This window comes from Salminus brasiliensis, chromosome 9 (genome assembly GCF_030463535.1).
Source record: "Salminus brasiliensis chromosome 9, fSalBra1.hap2, whole genome shotgun sequence".
In the NCBI taxonomy this organism is placed as follows: domain Eukaryota; kingdom Metazoa; phylum Chordata; class Actinopteri; order Characiformes; family Bryconidae; genus Salminus; species Salminus brasiliensis.
Window position 1 is genome coordinate 14,553,320 of NC_132886.1, and position 13,941 is coordinate 14,567,260.

Sequence of the window (13,941 nt, forward strand, 5' to 3'; positions counted from 1 at the left end):
TCCATTAATAGTTATAAAGGTTTTTCTCTACTCCTGTAAAGTTGCCATTTTGTAGATTTTCCCTAAAAACTAACCTTTTAATCAGCATGATATTAAAAAAATTCTCTGTAAATGTCTACTTTATCCTACTTTGTATTTTACATTTTTGGAAAGGCATTGTGTTGTGTTATTGCTCATTTAAGTCCATCTTTACTGTTTGGTCTCAATTACTAATATAATTGATAGTGACAGCCCAGAAACACACACACACACACTACAGCAATTGATCTGAAATGTTTCTGGATGTCACACAGCTAGAGGAAGAAATGTATTAGCAAGCAAGTTTATTTTTTTTTTTGCATAAATCATGTGATGCTTGGGACAGGCATGCATAAAAAAGTTTATATAACAGTTGAATAAAAGTCATTAAAAAATACCATTTTAAAAATAAAAATTCAACATTCCAACTTCCAGCTTATGTTCGATTTGGACAAAATCTACCAACACTGTGTTTCAAAGCGTGGAATAAAAGCACTGTTGTAAGTATACCATTTACACTGAAATTGAGGAACACCAGGAATCTACTAAAATATAAAAGTAATTTGCCATATTGCTGGAATGAAAGAATGTGGGAAACCTGGAGCAGTGCAATTTAGCTGGACAGCAAAGGGCTAATTCCCTTTAGAGCCCTCATTAGTACCATGAAGGTTAAGAAATTGCTGGTGATGACTACTATACACCTATGAACTGAACCGATAACTAGAGCATGGCGTGGCTCAGGCTCAAAGATCAAGAGTGACTGCGCGCGCACCCACACACACATACACACACACACGGAGATAAGTGCAAGCTGGCTTACAGTGGCACACACTTCACAACTATGCTTTCTTTTCTTGCGTCATGGCCATAGCCAAGGTGACATGGCATCAAGCAAGAGGCAATTGACCTACCTGTTTCGCCTAGAAAGGTTTATATCTTTCATAGCAACTGTTGCCAGGTTGGACAAGCTTTACAGAACACTGCCAATAGATCTCATTCGATTCCTTTCTCACTCTAATGGGAAACTGTATTCCTGCTACAGAACCTTATATTTACAGTGTGTAAAGTGCTACACTACCCAGCTAGAGCTAACTGAAATGGGGCAACAAATAATTTGCCACTATGCTAACATTAGCTCAAATCACACAAAGAAAACTGTGAGATCTTTCACAACCATTGTGAAGAATTCATAACCCGCTTAAAACAAAAAACGCTTATTTTGACAAAAACAATGTGTTACTCACTAGCTTGAATAAGACATCCTGAAAATGTTCTGGAAAGATGATCCAACCAAGGCTGCTTTTCCAGGCGGAACACTGATAGGTCTGTTATGAAGTAACTAAGTACTATTTTCACGCACGTTGGCATGAGCAAAAGATGCGCAGCAGTGCCACCTGGTGGTTACGGGGTTTTCATGTCAGTGCTGCGCCGTTTCAGCTTCTCTGGGTTGTGGGAGGCCATTTGGGAGAAATCTCTGAAGATATCATGGTAGGTCTCATCACCTGCAATGAGAAAGAGAAAGAAGAAGGTGGGGACAGTGTTAGGCCAGGTGACGGGGTGGTAACTGGTGAAAAAGTACTGGCAACATTTCCATTTCCATTCAATTTAATTTAATTTCCTTCTAATAAAATAACATTTCAACCACAAAATCTGATCTTAGCAATTTAATCTCAAGGTTAAATAAGCATGTTTAATGAGGTCTAATTAAGGTAACTATGTCATCAGTAACTGCTAATACAATACTCTAGACATTTCAGCCAGCGCACACTTCATCCTCTCTCATTACACGTAATCTAATGTGTGCTTTGCGTCTCACGCACTGGAGTTCTTCTATCCCTGTTGTACATTTTCTTTGCAAACATACTATTAAATAAATGAATGTTGAATAAACTGAATGATGAATTCAGGGAACAAGTTGTAGTTTATTCCGATTCCTTTTCCATTGGAGTGATGTGCTGCTATAAGTGATAGGTTAAGATGATGAGTATCTTGTACTGACACGCACACACATTTACAGACAGTGGAACAGACACATATACAGGACGATACACACGCACACACACACACGAACAGACACATATATAAGAGTAATACACACACACACACACACAATTACTATTTGTTTCATTGATCTCATTATCATGGAGTGATGAGACACAAACAGATTAATGAATAGAATGAAGAAACAGTGATTAGAATCTGAATGTTCAACAATGACAGTCTGAAAACAGAGTCTTCAACTCCTGTCCTGGAGATCTACTGCCCTAGAAAATATCTGATTCCAATATTCAGAAGGCCTTGACTAGCTGGCTCCAGGTTTGTTACATTAGGCTCAGAACTAAACTCTGCTGGACATTATGTCTCCAGGAGTTGGGCTTCCCTGGGCTGATTTAAAGAACTCATATCCTCCATTTTCTGTATTTATGGTTGTTCTTCAGGTCCACTGACAACATTTGAGTGGTTTTCCAAAAATAGTCATGATTCAATATTACACAACCATTTCCGATCTGTATCCTTCAGCTTTAAACAGACTGGTTTTGTTACGGTTCTGAATTCTGAATGACTGACCTGTATTTTGCCTCATTCAAAAAGCACTCCGAGCTGAAACACTCCCGAGGACTGCTATATAAATGGATAGACTGAATTGGTGGAAATATGTAAAATTATTTCTAGAATTCTAGTTTCTAGAATCCAAGATGGATGCACTGCTTATCAAATGCAGGTGCATTTTACATTTTATTGGCATGGCAATTTATTTGTCTTATTAAATCAGTCGTACACACACACACACACACACACACACACACACACACACACAATACTGTCCAACCGTTGACGTGTTTCTACGGTGTTTGGATGCACAAAACACAGCATAATGTGTAATCATCTTGTACTGCTAACGATGCTATCCCACATAAAAAGTGGGCCACATTTTAGTTAAATTTGCCACACCAGGAAAAGACTGTCAAATCAGTAGTGGTAAACTCTAATGTCTTTAGCTAACTGTTTTATGGAAATATTTTGGAAAGCAGCCAACTGGTGTGTGACATCATTCCCAGCTCTGACATCAGACTTCAGAGGTAAATGGAACGAATGGATCGTTATTAGCTGAATGCTAAGTGTTAACAAGTTCATAATTTCACCTACAAAAAGCTACAGTTTATAGCGGGTAGTCCCACATATCACAATACACTGTCTCTATCAGACATGGGAGTTTCATTCCCAAATACAAATGCCAGTGCTAGAAAAAACTGTAGATTACATTGGAGGCATAATCAGATGATGCGTCTCTCTGAAATTGAGAATTTAAAGACATGCTTTGTGTTCATGGGCAGGAAAGAAAGGTGGATGTAGATCGGAAAAAAACAAATGTTTTCCTTTAACTACTAGAGGTTGTGTTTCTTAAATTTGACTGCGAAATGCTCCCTTTATTAAAGGCACCAGAGGTTAGTTACCATCACAGGGGCCCTTTAAGAACAGCAGAATGAAAGTAAAGCATCTTATCTTTTCAGCATGTTTAGTGTCAGAAAAGCATTTGTAAGTGAAAGCAGGGATTTGTGCCAGAGCATTGCAAAAGCACTTTTACATTCCTTTTCCTTTTCTCCTAAAAACACTGAAACACCAGGTAGACTGGTAGCTAGAGCCAGCATGGGTGGTATAGGGAGTGAAAATGTTCAGTGTTGGTAAAAGTGTTAGTTTTGCTTTTACAGATGAGCTGGTAGGAGATGAGGAAAAGGAAGTGAAGGCAAGGCAGCTTGCCAGATCGATTACCTGTGGCACGCAGCGTAGACGACACACTGCAAGCAGTGGACACTTGGCCGTCCATCTCAGGACACGCACACACATACATACATCCACAATCAGCAACACATATACATACACAGAGACACTGACAAAAGGACAAGCTGCCATTATGAAGCTCCTCAGTAAACAACTGATGCAAAAGACAAGAACACTGCGAGTCAGCACAACTGCAAGAGTCCCGCGCTGCAACACAGAGCAACATCTGAAAGTATTACACTCCATAACCAAACACAAAAGGTTACTGCATGTGTCAACTGCTCTTGAATTTGGCAGTAATCAATGCTAAACCACTTAGTTATAACGAGTCTAGCTATGTCTCAAAACAAACAACTGAGGTAAAAAAAAAAAAAAAAAAAAAATTCACAAGTTTCCCTTGGGAGACAATCCCTTTCTTAATGCTTTCACAATGACTGCTTCAATTGCTTCAATCCAGTTTAGCATGAATAAAATAAGAATTAAGAAGATAAAGTACTAAGTAATACTAAAACTAATAAACTAAAAGTACTAACAACACACATTCCTTATGTACATATGTACAACTTATTAAATATCAATAGGTTTTATAGCATGTTTACATTAGATTACACTGTATTTGACACTGTCAACATAAATATGACTTATTCTAGCTCACTGTTGGCCTTCTTTAAGTGTGTGTGTTCATAGTGTTTTATCACATTGCACATGTCCACGAACGTAATCAAACATCATCACAGCATGGCACACTGTTCTAATGCATCCTTTCTATTACTACTCATTTGCCACTAAGGTGGTTTCTGAGTGCCTGAAAGCTTTTCTTGGTTTGACCAATCAGATCCCCAGACCCGCCCCCACCAGCACAACCCTCAGAGTGACCTGATTGGGCGAAGCCATCCATCTCTCGCATCTCTTTGTTCATCTTGGCTATTCGGAGGCTGTGAATAAAGAAATAAATCAAACAAAGGAAAATTAATCAAATCAAAATCTGACACTTTCGGCTCATCTCAGAACAACTGCTTTAATGGTATGATAAGTAGCGTGTTAAAGATCACAAATAACATGGTTCAGGAAGCACATGACCTGCGGATTAATTGTGGAATTAAAGCCACTGTTTTTTTTAACGATAATAATTCCCCCTGGTCTGGACACAGAGCTTCAGTAAAAACATTCAGACTGAGTGGCTGTCTGGCATGTAAAACCGCTATGGTTTGTAAACACTGCGTCACAACGCATTGAGCATGTAACACATGTAACACATCAAGCATGGCCACACACCTGCAGCAACATCTGAACCATGAAATTAATGATCTGTTGCACCATTCATTACAATGTTATGTTGTAATGGAAAAGAATAGAGCATACTGACTCAATGTTTGAGAACCCAAACATTTGGTTAGTGTGCCACATCTGTGCATGATGTTTTCTCTCTTTTACAATGGTATCATTGGCTTGGTAGTTCTTTGATGTACTGTTGTTTATGGATGTCTAGACAAACGCAGTGTAGTGGTAGCTCTCCTGGGGATCTACCTTCCTGGAGACTTTACCTCCAACCTATTGTTTCCTCCTGATCCATCTTATTGCCTTCAGATATGTCTCCCCCTCAGACAAGCTCATCATGCTATACCAGTAAGAATACTTGAACAGGACTAAAATGTTTGAACTGTAAATTGCTCTGGAACATCTGAGAACATCTGCCAAATGCCAAAAATGTGAACATAAAAAGAAACATTAAATAAATGCACCACTGTCAATGTTAGAACACATTTAGAACAATGTTCATGGGCGAAAACCTTACAGGTAGAGGTCTGCACCCCCACAGAACCCACTAAAATATCTTATGGCGTGGGGGTATTTTTCTGTGCCGTGTTTGGAAGCAGGCGATTAACTAGCTCAGTGTGGTCAACTGGTATCATATGTTAAGTAGTGTGTGATTTAGAGTAAAGGCATAGTCTACAAAAAATGTGCATATTTTACCAAAACTATATTATTAATTGTTAATACTTTTACTTTGTGGTAAGTGGAAATAAAAAGCCTTAGGTGGAGTTACTTCACAATAATAGTAAACAGGCCGGATGAACAAAATATCAGTATTATTTCAGCTAAATTTGCACACCCATTACCTTCTATGGGACTGCACAAAGGGGAACTGGCTGCAACTGTACACTGAGGCACCCAAAAGACGGGCACACAAGCCGAATGTTTGGATTTGCTGGTGTTTGTTGGAGAAGTCAACAATTCTTCAGTCTACAATTACTAAATTAATATATATAAATTAATAATTCCCTCAGTCTTTTTACTGCTTTTATGTACACCCCTCAACCCCCAATCCCACCCCCCCCTCCAATCCCACCCCCTTTTTACTCACAGTGTAACAATGTCAGCGTTTGCACTTTCTACAGCTATGGTGATCGGGTCTTTTTGATTGACGTCCTTTGCATTGTAGTCAGCTCCTCTCTTCAGAAATAGACACACCAGCCTACCACAACACACACACACACACACACACACACACACACACACACACACACACCTCAATAAGATGACCTTGTGCATACAATTTTAATTACAGATATTTCACAGATGTGCTAAACATCACTGCACTGCAGCATGTGTGTGTACCCTGTATGTCCAAGTATAGTAGCATGGTGTAAAGGTCCTCTTCCATCAGAGTCTGCTTGGTTAACGCTAGCGCCGTTCTGCAGAAGGAATTCGCACGCTGCCAGAGAATTCTGTAAAGAGAAATACATATCAAGACTGGCACTAAGTCACAATGGTGATTGTTTTTTAACAGCAATTATATTAATGTTTAAAAAAAATGTATTGTAAAAAAGTGGTAATTGTTGGTTTTATTTAACGAATGTCGACAAACCATTCTTTCATTTGACCTTAGTAGACAAACTTTAACTTCAAAGATGTTGTGAAATGCTGCATTGAATTTTTATTTGTTATTTATGTGTTCTAGAGTTATACCTACATTTAGTGTCATGTGACAGATCTCCTTCACATGATTCTAACAATAAACACAAAGACTGCATCCCAAAACCACACACACACACACACACTAAAAAGTATACACTAATCGGCCACTTCATTAAAACCATCTCTTTGTTTCTACACTCATTGTCCAATTTCTCAGCTCCACTCACCATAAAAGATCACTTCTGTAGTTCTAGAATTACAGACTGAACTCAATCTATTTCTCTGCATACTTTGCTACCCTTTCACCTTATTCTTTGATGGTCAGGAACCCACAAGACCACCACAGAGCAGCTATTATTTGGGTGGTGGGTCATTCTCAGCACTGCAGTGACACTGACATGTTGGTGGTGTATTAGTGTGTGTTGCGCTGGTGCGACTGGATCAGACACAGCAGAGCTGCTGGAGTGTCCACTTACTATTAGACACTCCTACCTAGTTGGTCCAGCTTGCAGATGTAAAGTCAGAGACAGATTGTGTTGGTCATTCTCTAGTCCTTCATCAGTGGTCACACAGGCTGAATATTTCTGGTCGGTGGACTATTCTCAGTCCAGCAATGGCACTAAGGTGTTTACACTCAGGCAGCACTGCTGTGTTTGATCCACTCGTACCAGCAAAACACACACTACAGATTATAGAGCTTATATAAAAATTTAACTAAGTGGTCCTATATGGTGTATAAGTGGAAAAGCTGATAAAATGGACAAGGAGGGTAAAAACAAAGGGGGGGTTTTAACGAAACTGGTCAAAGCATAAAAACAGTACATTATCATTGAATGTCAGACATTGTAGTTGGTAACTGGACTGGGGAGTAAAAGAAAACGCATTTATTATTACTCACTTTGGATTTGCCCACGTCCATTAGTCATGACATTTTCACAAAATGTAGATTCAAATATTTTTTGTAGATTCTAATAATTAGTACAAAAACAGCTAAAATGTTTTTGCATGACAACGAAAATATATTACAGGAAAGACCATTCTCAATTACAGAAATGAGTTTTATAACGGCGACAATACCTGTGTATGATAAATACAACACAAGTGTAGCCAATTGTACGCTGAACACTTCTGTGCTGTTCAAATGTCACTTCTTGTTACAACACACTCTCAGAAACACAGTCTGGCCTTCTTTGCTGTGCTTATGATGCGGACACCATAAAACACACACCACAAAAAATAAATAAATAAAAATATCACACACACATCTCTCACACACACGCGCACACTCACCACGCTAGCGGCCTGTATGAGTGGTGTTTTGCTCTCCTCGGCTACATTAACCCAATTGACGTCAGCTCCGTGGGCCAGAGCATCAGCCATGACCGGGAAGTGCTGAAGCGCTGCAGAACGATAGAGAAGAGCGCCGGGGTGAAGACCACTCAAATCTTCCTCTTCGTCATCTGCAGACAAAAACACAGACAGCAGAGGTGAGGGTGTATTTGTGTGTGGATTAGAAGGTCTCTACATGACATGTCATCACTGTGTCTGACAATGTATTATTACCCAGGAGAGGATTACACAGAAGATCACACAACTGCTGGCCCAGCTAAACGTTAAGGACGCACCCATAATGCCACTAAAAGACTATGTTTATTTTCCTGTACTGTTCCATTGTAACATGACACATACTTCTGACACATTTCATTCATGCTTATTTTCATGTGCAGTTGGTGTGTTTATTTTGAATAGTTTTAATTCCTTTTGGGTCCAATAGATTTTGCATACTTGTTGGTTTAAGCAACAACGTGCAAGTCTCATATCTACACAGACCAGTGTGTGCTGATCTGAATATATGTATTTGTTTGTGCATTGATACTATTATTTGTAAGTACTGGATGTACTTAATGCTGCTTTAAGCATATAAGACAAATGCGATCACATTTATGTCAGAATTGGTATTTCATGCTCCTGGGCTCCCCCTACTGTTGGGAGGCATAGTACATGCTCTGAGCCAACCCTGAATGACATGCATTTTTGGACAAGCTGAGAGACAAAGTGAAAGAGAAATAAGCATGTGGAATGAACGCAAAAGATTAACATTACAGGATTTTACACAAATACTGGTTACTTAGTGTTATGCAGTTCTCATGAGAGTCAACCTATTAAGAACAGATTCACACTGCCAAAACATAAAAAAAACAGTAAAAATGGCAATGCAAGATTTTTGAATGATAGCAATGATATGCATCATATATACAATCAATGGTTCAAGCTGATTGTAGCCTCATGTTTTCATTCCTACAGCTCATGGAGTGTTTACTGCTCCTAGACTTATCCAGAGGTCTCCCAAAGCAAGACAGGATTTACAGCAAGGCAGTAGTTGAAAATAATTACTATCAAGATAGCCCCAATGGCCATTTAAAAGCTGTGTTCGAACAATAGAGCTCTACAGTCATTGGTCTACTTTCAATACTGTTTTTAGGATGCCATCACAGTATTCATCACAGCTGCACAACACAAGTGTTCAATACCAACTCGACGGACGATGAAGAAAGGGAGAAGCAGAGTTTAAAATGACAACACTATCATAAAAAGCAGTTAATCATGTATTAATGTGTAAACAAAATGAATGAGTAAAAACATATATATGTGTGTGTGTGTGTGTGTGTGTGTGTGTGTATATATATATGTATATTACCTTTGCGAGTGTCTATACTATTCATTATTTCACTTGGGGTCAGGCCTGCAAAATCCAGCACAGCATTAATTTAGTTAGTATGTGTTCATCTCTAGGCCAACATAAACCTTCAAAGATATGCAACTGTATGCATTTGTAATAAATACAGACTGCATGTTTGTGTGTATGAATGTATGTAACCTGTAAGGCGTGGCAGGGTGGCTCTGTTGGGTTTGGGTTTGAGGGCAGGCCGTATGCCCGGTCTTTCCTGTGTGGTTGCTCGGTTACGACGTGCGCTAGAACGGCGCAGGGGTGGGGCACGACCTGTTTCAGGAAGCTTGTGAATAAATTTCTTCTCCACATATTTTGAGCGTATCCATGACTCTTTATCCTGCCTAAGAAAAAACAGAACAATGCCGTCTTTAATTCAGCAGCACACAGACTGCTACTGTTTCCTGCCTTCTAATAAAACAAGGCTCAAGCTCAAAATATGACCAATTGTCAAAGGTCATTATTCGTAGAATTCATTCTATTAAAAAACAAACATTTAATTCACTATATTTTTAAATGCTTGTGGACACCCCTTATAATTAAGAAATACAGCTACTTTAAATAGCACACAGATGTGCAAATGCACAAACAGCTTGTCTAGTCCCTGTAGATGAATACTGTTAATAGAATAGGACCCTCTAAAGCAGATAAATATAAGGCCTATTGGTACAATGCCTAATAGCAGAGGGGTATTAGTGAAACTTTTTTCTGGAATTATGCTGCTCTATCCAACATTTTAACAACTAATGCTCTTGTCGCCACTAGGGCTTTATTTTATCTTCACATACACAGATGCATTTTATTTGATTATACAAGTATCAAAAACAGCTGTAACACCAACAGTGTTACCTGTCTTTCCTTTCTGATGTGCATGTAGGGAAAAAAAAAGAAGTTACTATGAAAGTGTAAAATAAAATGAGAAGTGATGATCTAGTAATTCATTTAAAAACAATGTCTGACTGAAGTAAAAAAGAAAAACTTCACCATGTAGACAGAAGAGGGCAGTAAAGAGAAAGTTTATAAAAGCTATGGCTCCAAACCATTTGAATGTAAAATCTGTAATGTACATGTAGTGAGCATTTGTTTGTGTGTGTCCTGAAGGACAGTGTCCCACCCCCCCCAGGACCTGGGTTGGGGACTACTGGTGTAGGTGGTAGAAGGACAGCAAATAACAGGATGCACTGCTTACCTGGGACTGGAGGGGTGTGGTTTCTTTATAGTGATCTCTTCAATGCGTGCCTCATAGATCCGATTAATAGCAGCATTTCCTAACTCACACATCAGCTGGAGAGGGAGATATATAAAAATATATAGAAATTGAATAATTTCAATTGAATAAATTGAAAAATAAAGAAGAGAAAGAAAAGACTGTGAGAATGCGAGTGTGAGAATGCAATGGTTTAAGAGTGTGAACAAATGAATGTCTAAATGATTAATATAAAAGTGTCAGATGTCTAAATCAGGGGGAAAAAAGGGAAAACACAGATGTGTGTATGTGTTCATACTTTGATTAGTTCTGGCTCCCAAGAGTCCAGAGTAAGAGAGCGCACTTTGGAAAAGTGGACACCCAGACTCCTATAAAGTTAGAAAAGATGTGTGAACATAAGATTAGGATTGTTTATGAAGCAATTTAAAGCATCATAAAATCTTTAGTTTCACCATAATTTGATTCAATTTGATTATTTTGATTAATTCACAATGAAGGTTTTTTTTTTATTAAATTTAAAAAATAAATAAAATTGTATTAATTTAATTAATTTTTAAGGCCACTGGACTAGCTCTACACAGAAATAAAAAAACAACATACCAACTAGAACTGTCCTTAATTCAATTTGAAACCAAATTCTTTTTTCATCCTAGTCAGCAGTCTCTGTGCTTGTGAGTGCAGATGTTTTACCTGTGTATTCCAGAGCAGGTAATACAGAGTGTTATGCCCAGGTTAATGGAAGCCCAGTCTGGTCCTGGCTCTCCACAGTCACAGCAGTGTCCATTCCCTGGTATAGCCTGCACCTCCTCCAGTGCCTTGCAGCTTGAATCTTGCGTCTCTCCACCAGTCAAGTTTACGCTGCCTGCTGATACAGAGCTGAGGCGCTCTCTCTGATATATACACACACACACACACACACACACACACACACACACACACACACACACACACACAAGAATGTCTTCTATGCTTCCATGTGCTCTGCAGTGATTCATACTGATGTTTGACCTAATCTCAATCTCCAATGCTTGGTAATCCATTGTCATCAATTCTGTAATGACTTCAAAACCTGACTCCAAAGGCAACCTGACAAGCTTTATGCAGATTCACAACTAAACGTAGCACAACAAGTAAGAAAATTTGTGTTTGGTAGATTATTCTTTTGTTGTAACAATGCCTCTTGGCAATACATCTTATTCATCATCCCAGACTGTGGAAATATAGGATTGCCACTGGTTGCAGAACTTATTCTCAATATCTCTCTGCACTGAGATTGCCTCCAATGATGACAAGCCTCCTTTTTCCAATGAGGGAGATGCCACTCCACACAATCACACTGCCTCCACCAAAAAATGTAAACAGTGCAGTAATCAGCATAGCTTTCTCTGCGTCTTCTCCACACTTTGACCCTATGATCCAACTACCATAGGCAGACTCTGGACTCATCGCTGAACAGAATGTTCCTTCACATGTTCAGGTTTCAGTGAACGTGTTTTACTTACCACTGTAGCAGGGCTCATGCTTATAGGTGATTGGCAGCACCTGGGCGTACCAGAAGCTCAAAGCAAGTGTTGATAACAACCACAAATAAGTTTGGCAATGGCAGAGAAGATTTGGCAAAGATTTATTGCCAAGAATCATTGTTACAACAAAGAAATAATCTACCAAACACACATTTCCTTACTTTTTTGTGCCAAGTTCATTATATAGAAGCAAATAATAAGAAAATCTTCTGATTTAAAAAAAAGGAGATTTCATGAATATGGAAAACAAATACCTTTATGATAAATAGAAGAGAGTGCTGTTCACTGCACAATAGTATAATTTGGAATTTCAGAATTTCGAAACTATGCTCAGTGGTTCTATATTCAGGTCTATGTTTTTATATATATTCTGTATTTTATATTTTGTAAATGTAATACTAGTAAGTGCTGAAACAGAGCTCTGGGAGATCTAGATGGTGTGTTTGTGTGTCTTACAGGGCTAAGTGTGTCCTCTCTCCTCTCCTGAAATGCTGAGGCGATGCTGTTCTGTACAGCACTCATCCAGCCCTGTTGCTGTCGCTCTGAATCTGCCTGCAATAGACAGCTCCTGCTCACACACACACACACACACACACACACACACACAGAGAGATAGAGTTTAGAAACACATGCTAGCCATAACTTACATGCACAGTCTGCTTCAGTAAAACTTCACATTCATTCACAATAAATCAATGCCACTGCAAGCACACACGCACCGCATTCCCTTACTCACTTGGAGGGAGAGACGACCTCAAAACAGAATCTTCTTTCTTGCTCAGTGCAGGGTTTCACTGTGCACAGACGCAAGTCCTCCACCACTACCGTTGGCTGCTCCTAAAAGGCAAACAGTAAATGTGTGTGAGTAAGAGAAGAGAGAGAGTTGTACATTGTTCTAAGCTTTCTAAAACGACGTGAACCTTACTTTGAATTTTTTTTGGTAGACCAGCTGGTTTTTCTGAATGGAGAACCACCGCCTGCAGCAAAGGCATGTGCCCATGCGCGCACACACACACACACACACACAAAATTGTTAATCATGCTGCCCTCAACAACAATAGCAGAGGCTTCTTGGGCCAAAGTAATATTCAGACACAGATAGCATGGCTTTGTGAAATGCAGTTGAATATGAGGTACATCTATGAGAACAGTAATTGTCTTTGCCCTAAAAAAAAAAAAAAAAAACATCCTGCTGCATCAATGTTGACTTGCGCTGAGAAAAAAATCAACGTCCTGCTGCATCAACGTTGACTTGCGCTGAGAAAAAAATCAACGTTCTGCTGCATCAACGTTGACTTGCACGGGGAAAAAAACAATGTCCTGCTGCATCAACGTTGACTTGCGCTGAGAAAAAAATCAACGTTCTGCTGCATCAACGTTGACTTGCACGGGGAAAAAAACAATGTCCTGCTGCATCAACGTTGACTTGCGCTGAGAAAAAAATCAACGTCCTGCTGCATCAACGTTGACTTGCGCGAAAAAAAACAACAACGTCCTGCTGCATCAACGTTGACTTGCGCGGAAAAATCCAACAACGTCCTGCTGCATCAACGTTGACTTGCGCTGAGAAAAAAAATCAACGCCCTGCTGCATCAACGTTGACTTGCGCTGAGAAAAAAATCAACGTCCTGCTGCATCAACGTTGACTTGCGCGGAAAAAAAAACAACGTCCTGCTGCATCAACGTTGACTTGCGCTGAGAAAAAAAAACAACGTCCTGCTGCATCAACGTTGACTTGCGCGAAAAAAAAAACAACGTCCTGCTGC

General features: G+C 39.3%; 1 protein-coding gene across 1 annotated transcript in view; it reads right to left on the bottom strand.

Moving 5' to 3' along the window:
• Nucleotides 1-306: 306 nt before the first annotated feature.
• Nucleotides 307-13,941, bottom strand: part of acap1 (ArfGAP with coiled-coil, ankyrin repeat and PH domains 1) — a 28,371-nt gene continuing 14,736 nt past the window's right edge. The window contains exons 11-23 of the mRNA XM_072687537.1: nt 13,101-13,152; nt 12,912-13,012; nt 12,632-12,743; nt 11,343-11,542; nt 10,951-11,020; nt 10,635-10,729; nt 9,596-9,789; nt 9,416-9,460; nt 8,008-8,177; nt 6,418-6,527; nt 6,164-6,274; nt 4,675-4,733; nt 307-1,520 (exon numbers count right to left, since the gene is read on the bottom strand). Coding sequence (XP_072543638.1) covers nt 1,420-1,520; nt 4,675-4,733; nt 6,164-6,274; nt 6,418-6,527; nt 8,008-8,177; nt 9,416-9,460; nt 9,596-9,789; nt 10,635-10,729; nt 10,951-11,020; nt 11,343-11,542; nt 12,632-12,743; nt 12,912-13,012; nt 13,101-13,152 — 1,420 coding nt within the window. The 3' untranslated portion in view covers nt 307-1,419. The remainder of the gene's footprint in view (nt 1,521-4,674; nt 4,734-6,163; nt 6,275-6,417; nt 6,528-8,007; nt 8,178-9,415; nt 9,461-9,595; nt 9,790-10,634; nt 10,730-10,950; nt 11,021-11,342; nt 11,543-12,631; nt 12,744-12,911; nt 13,013-13,100; nt 13,153-13,941) is intronic.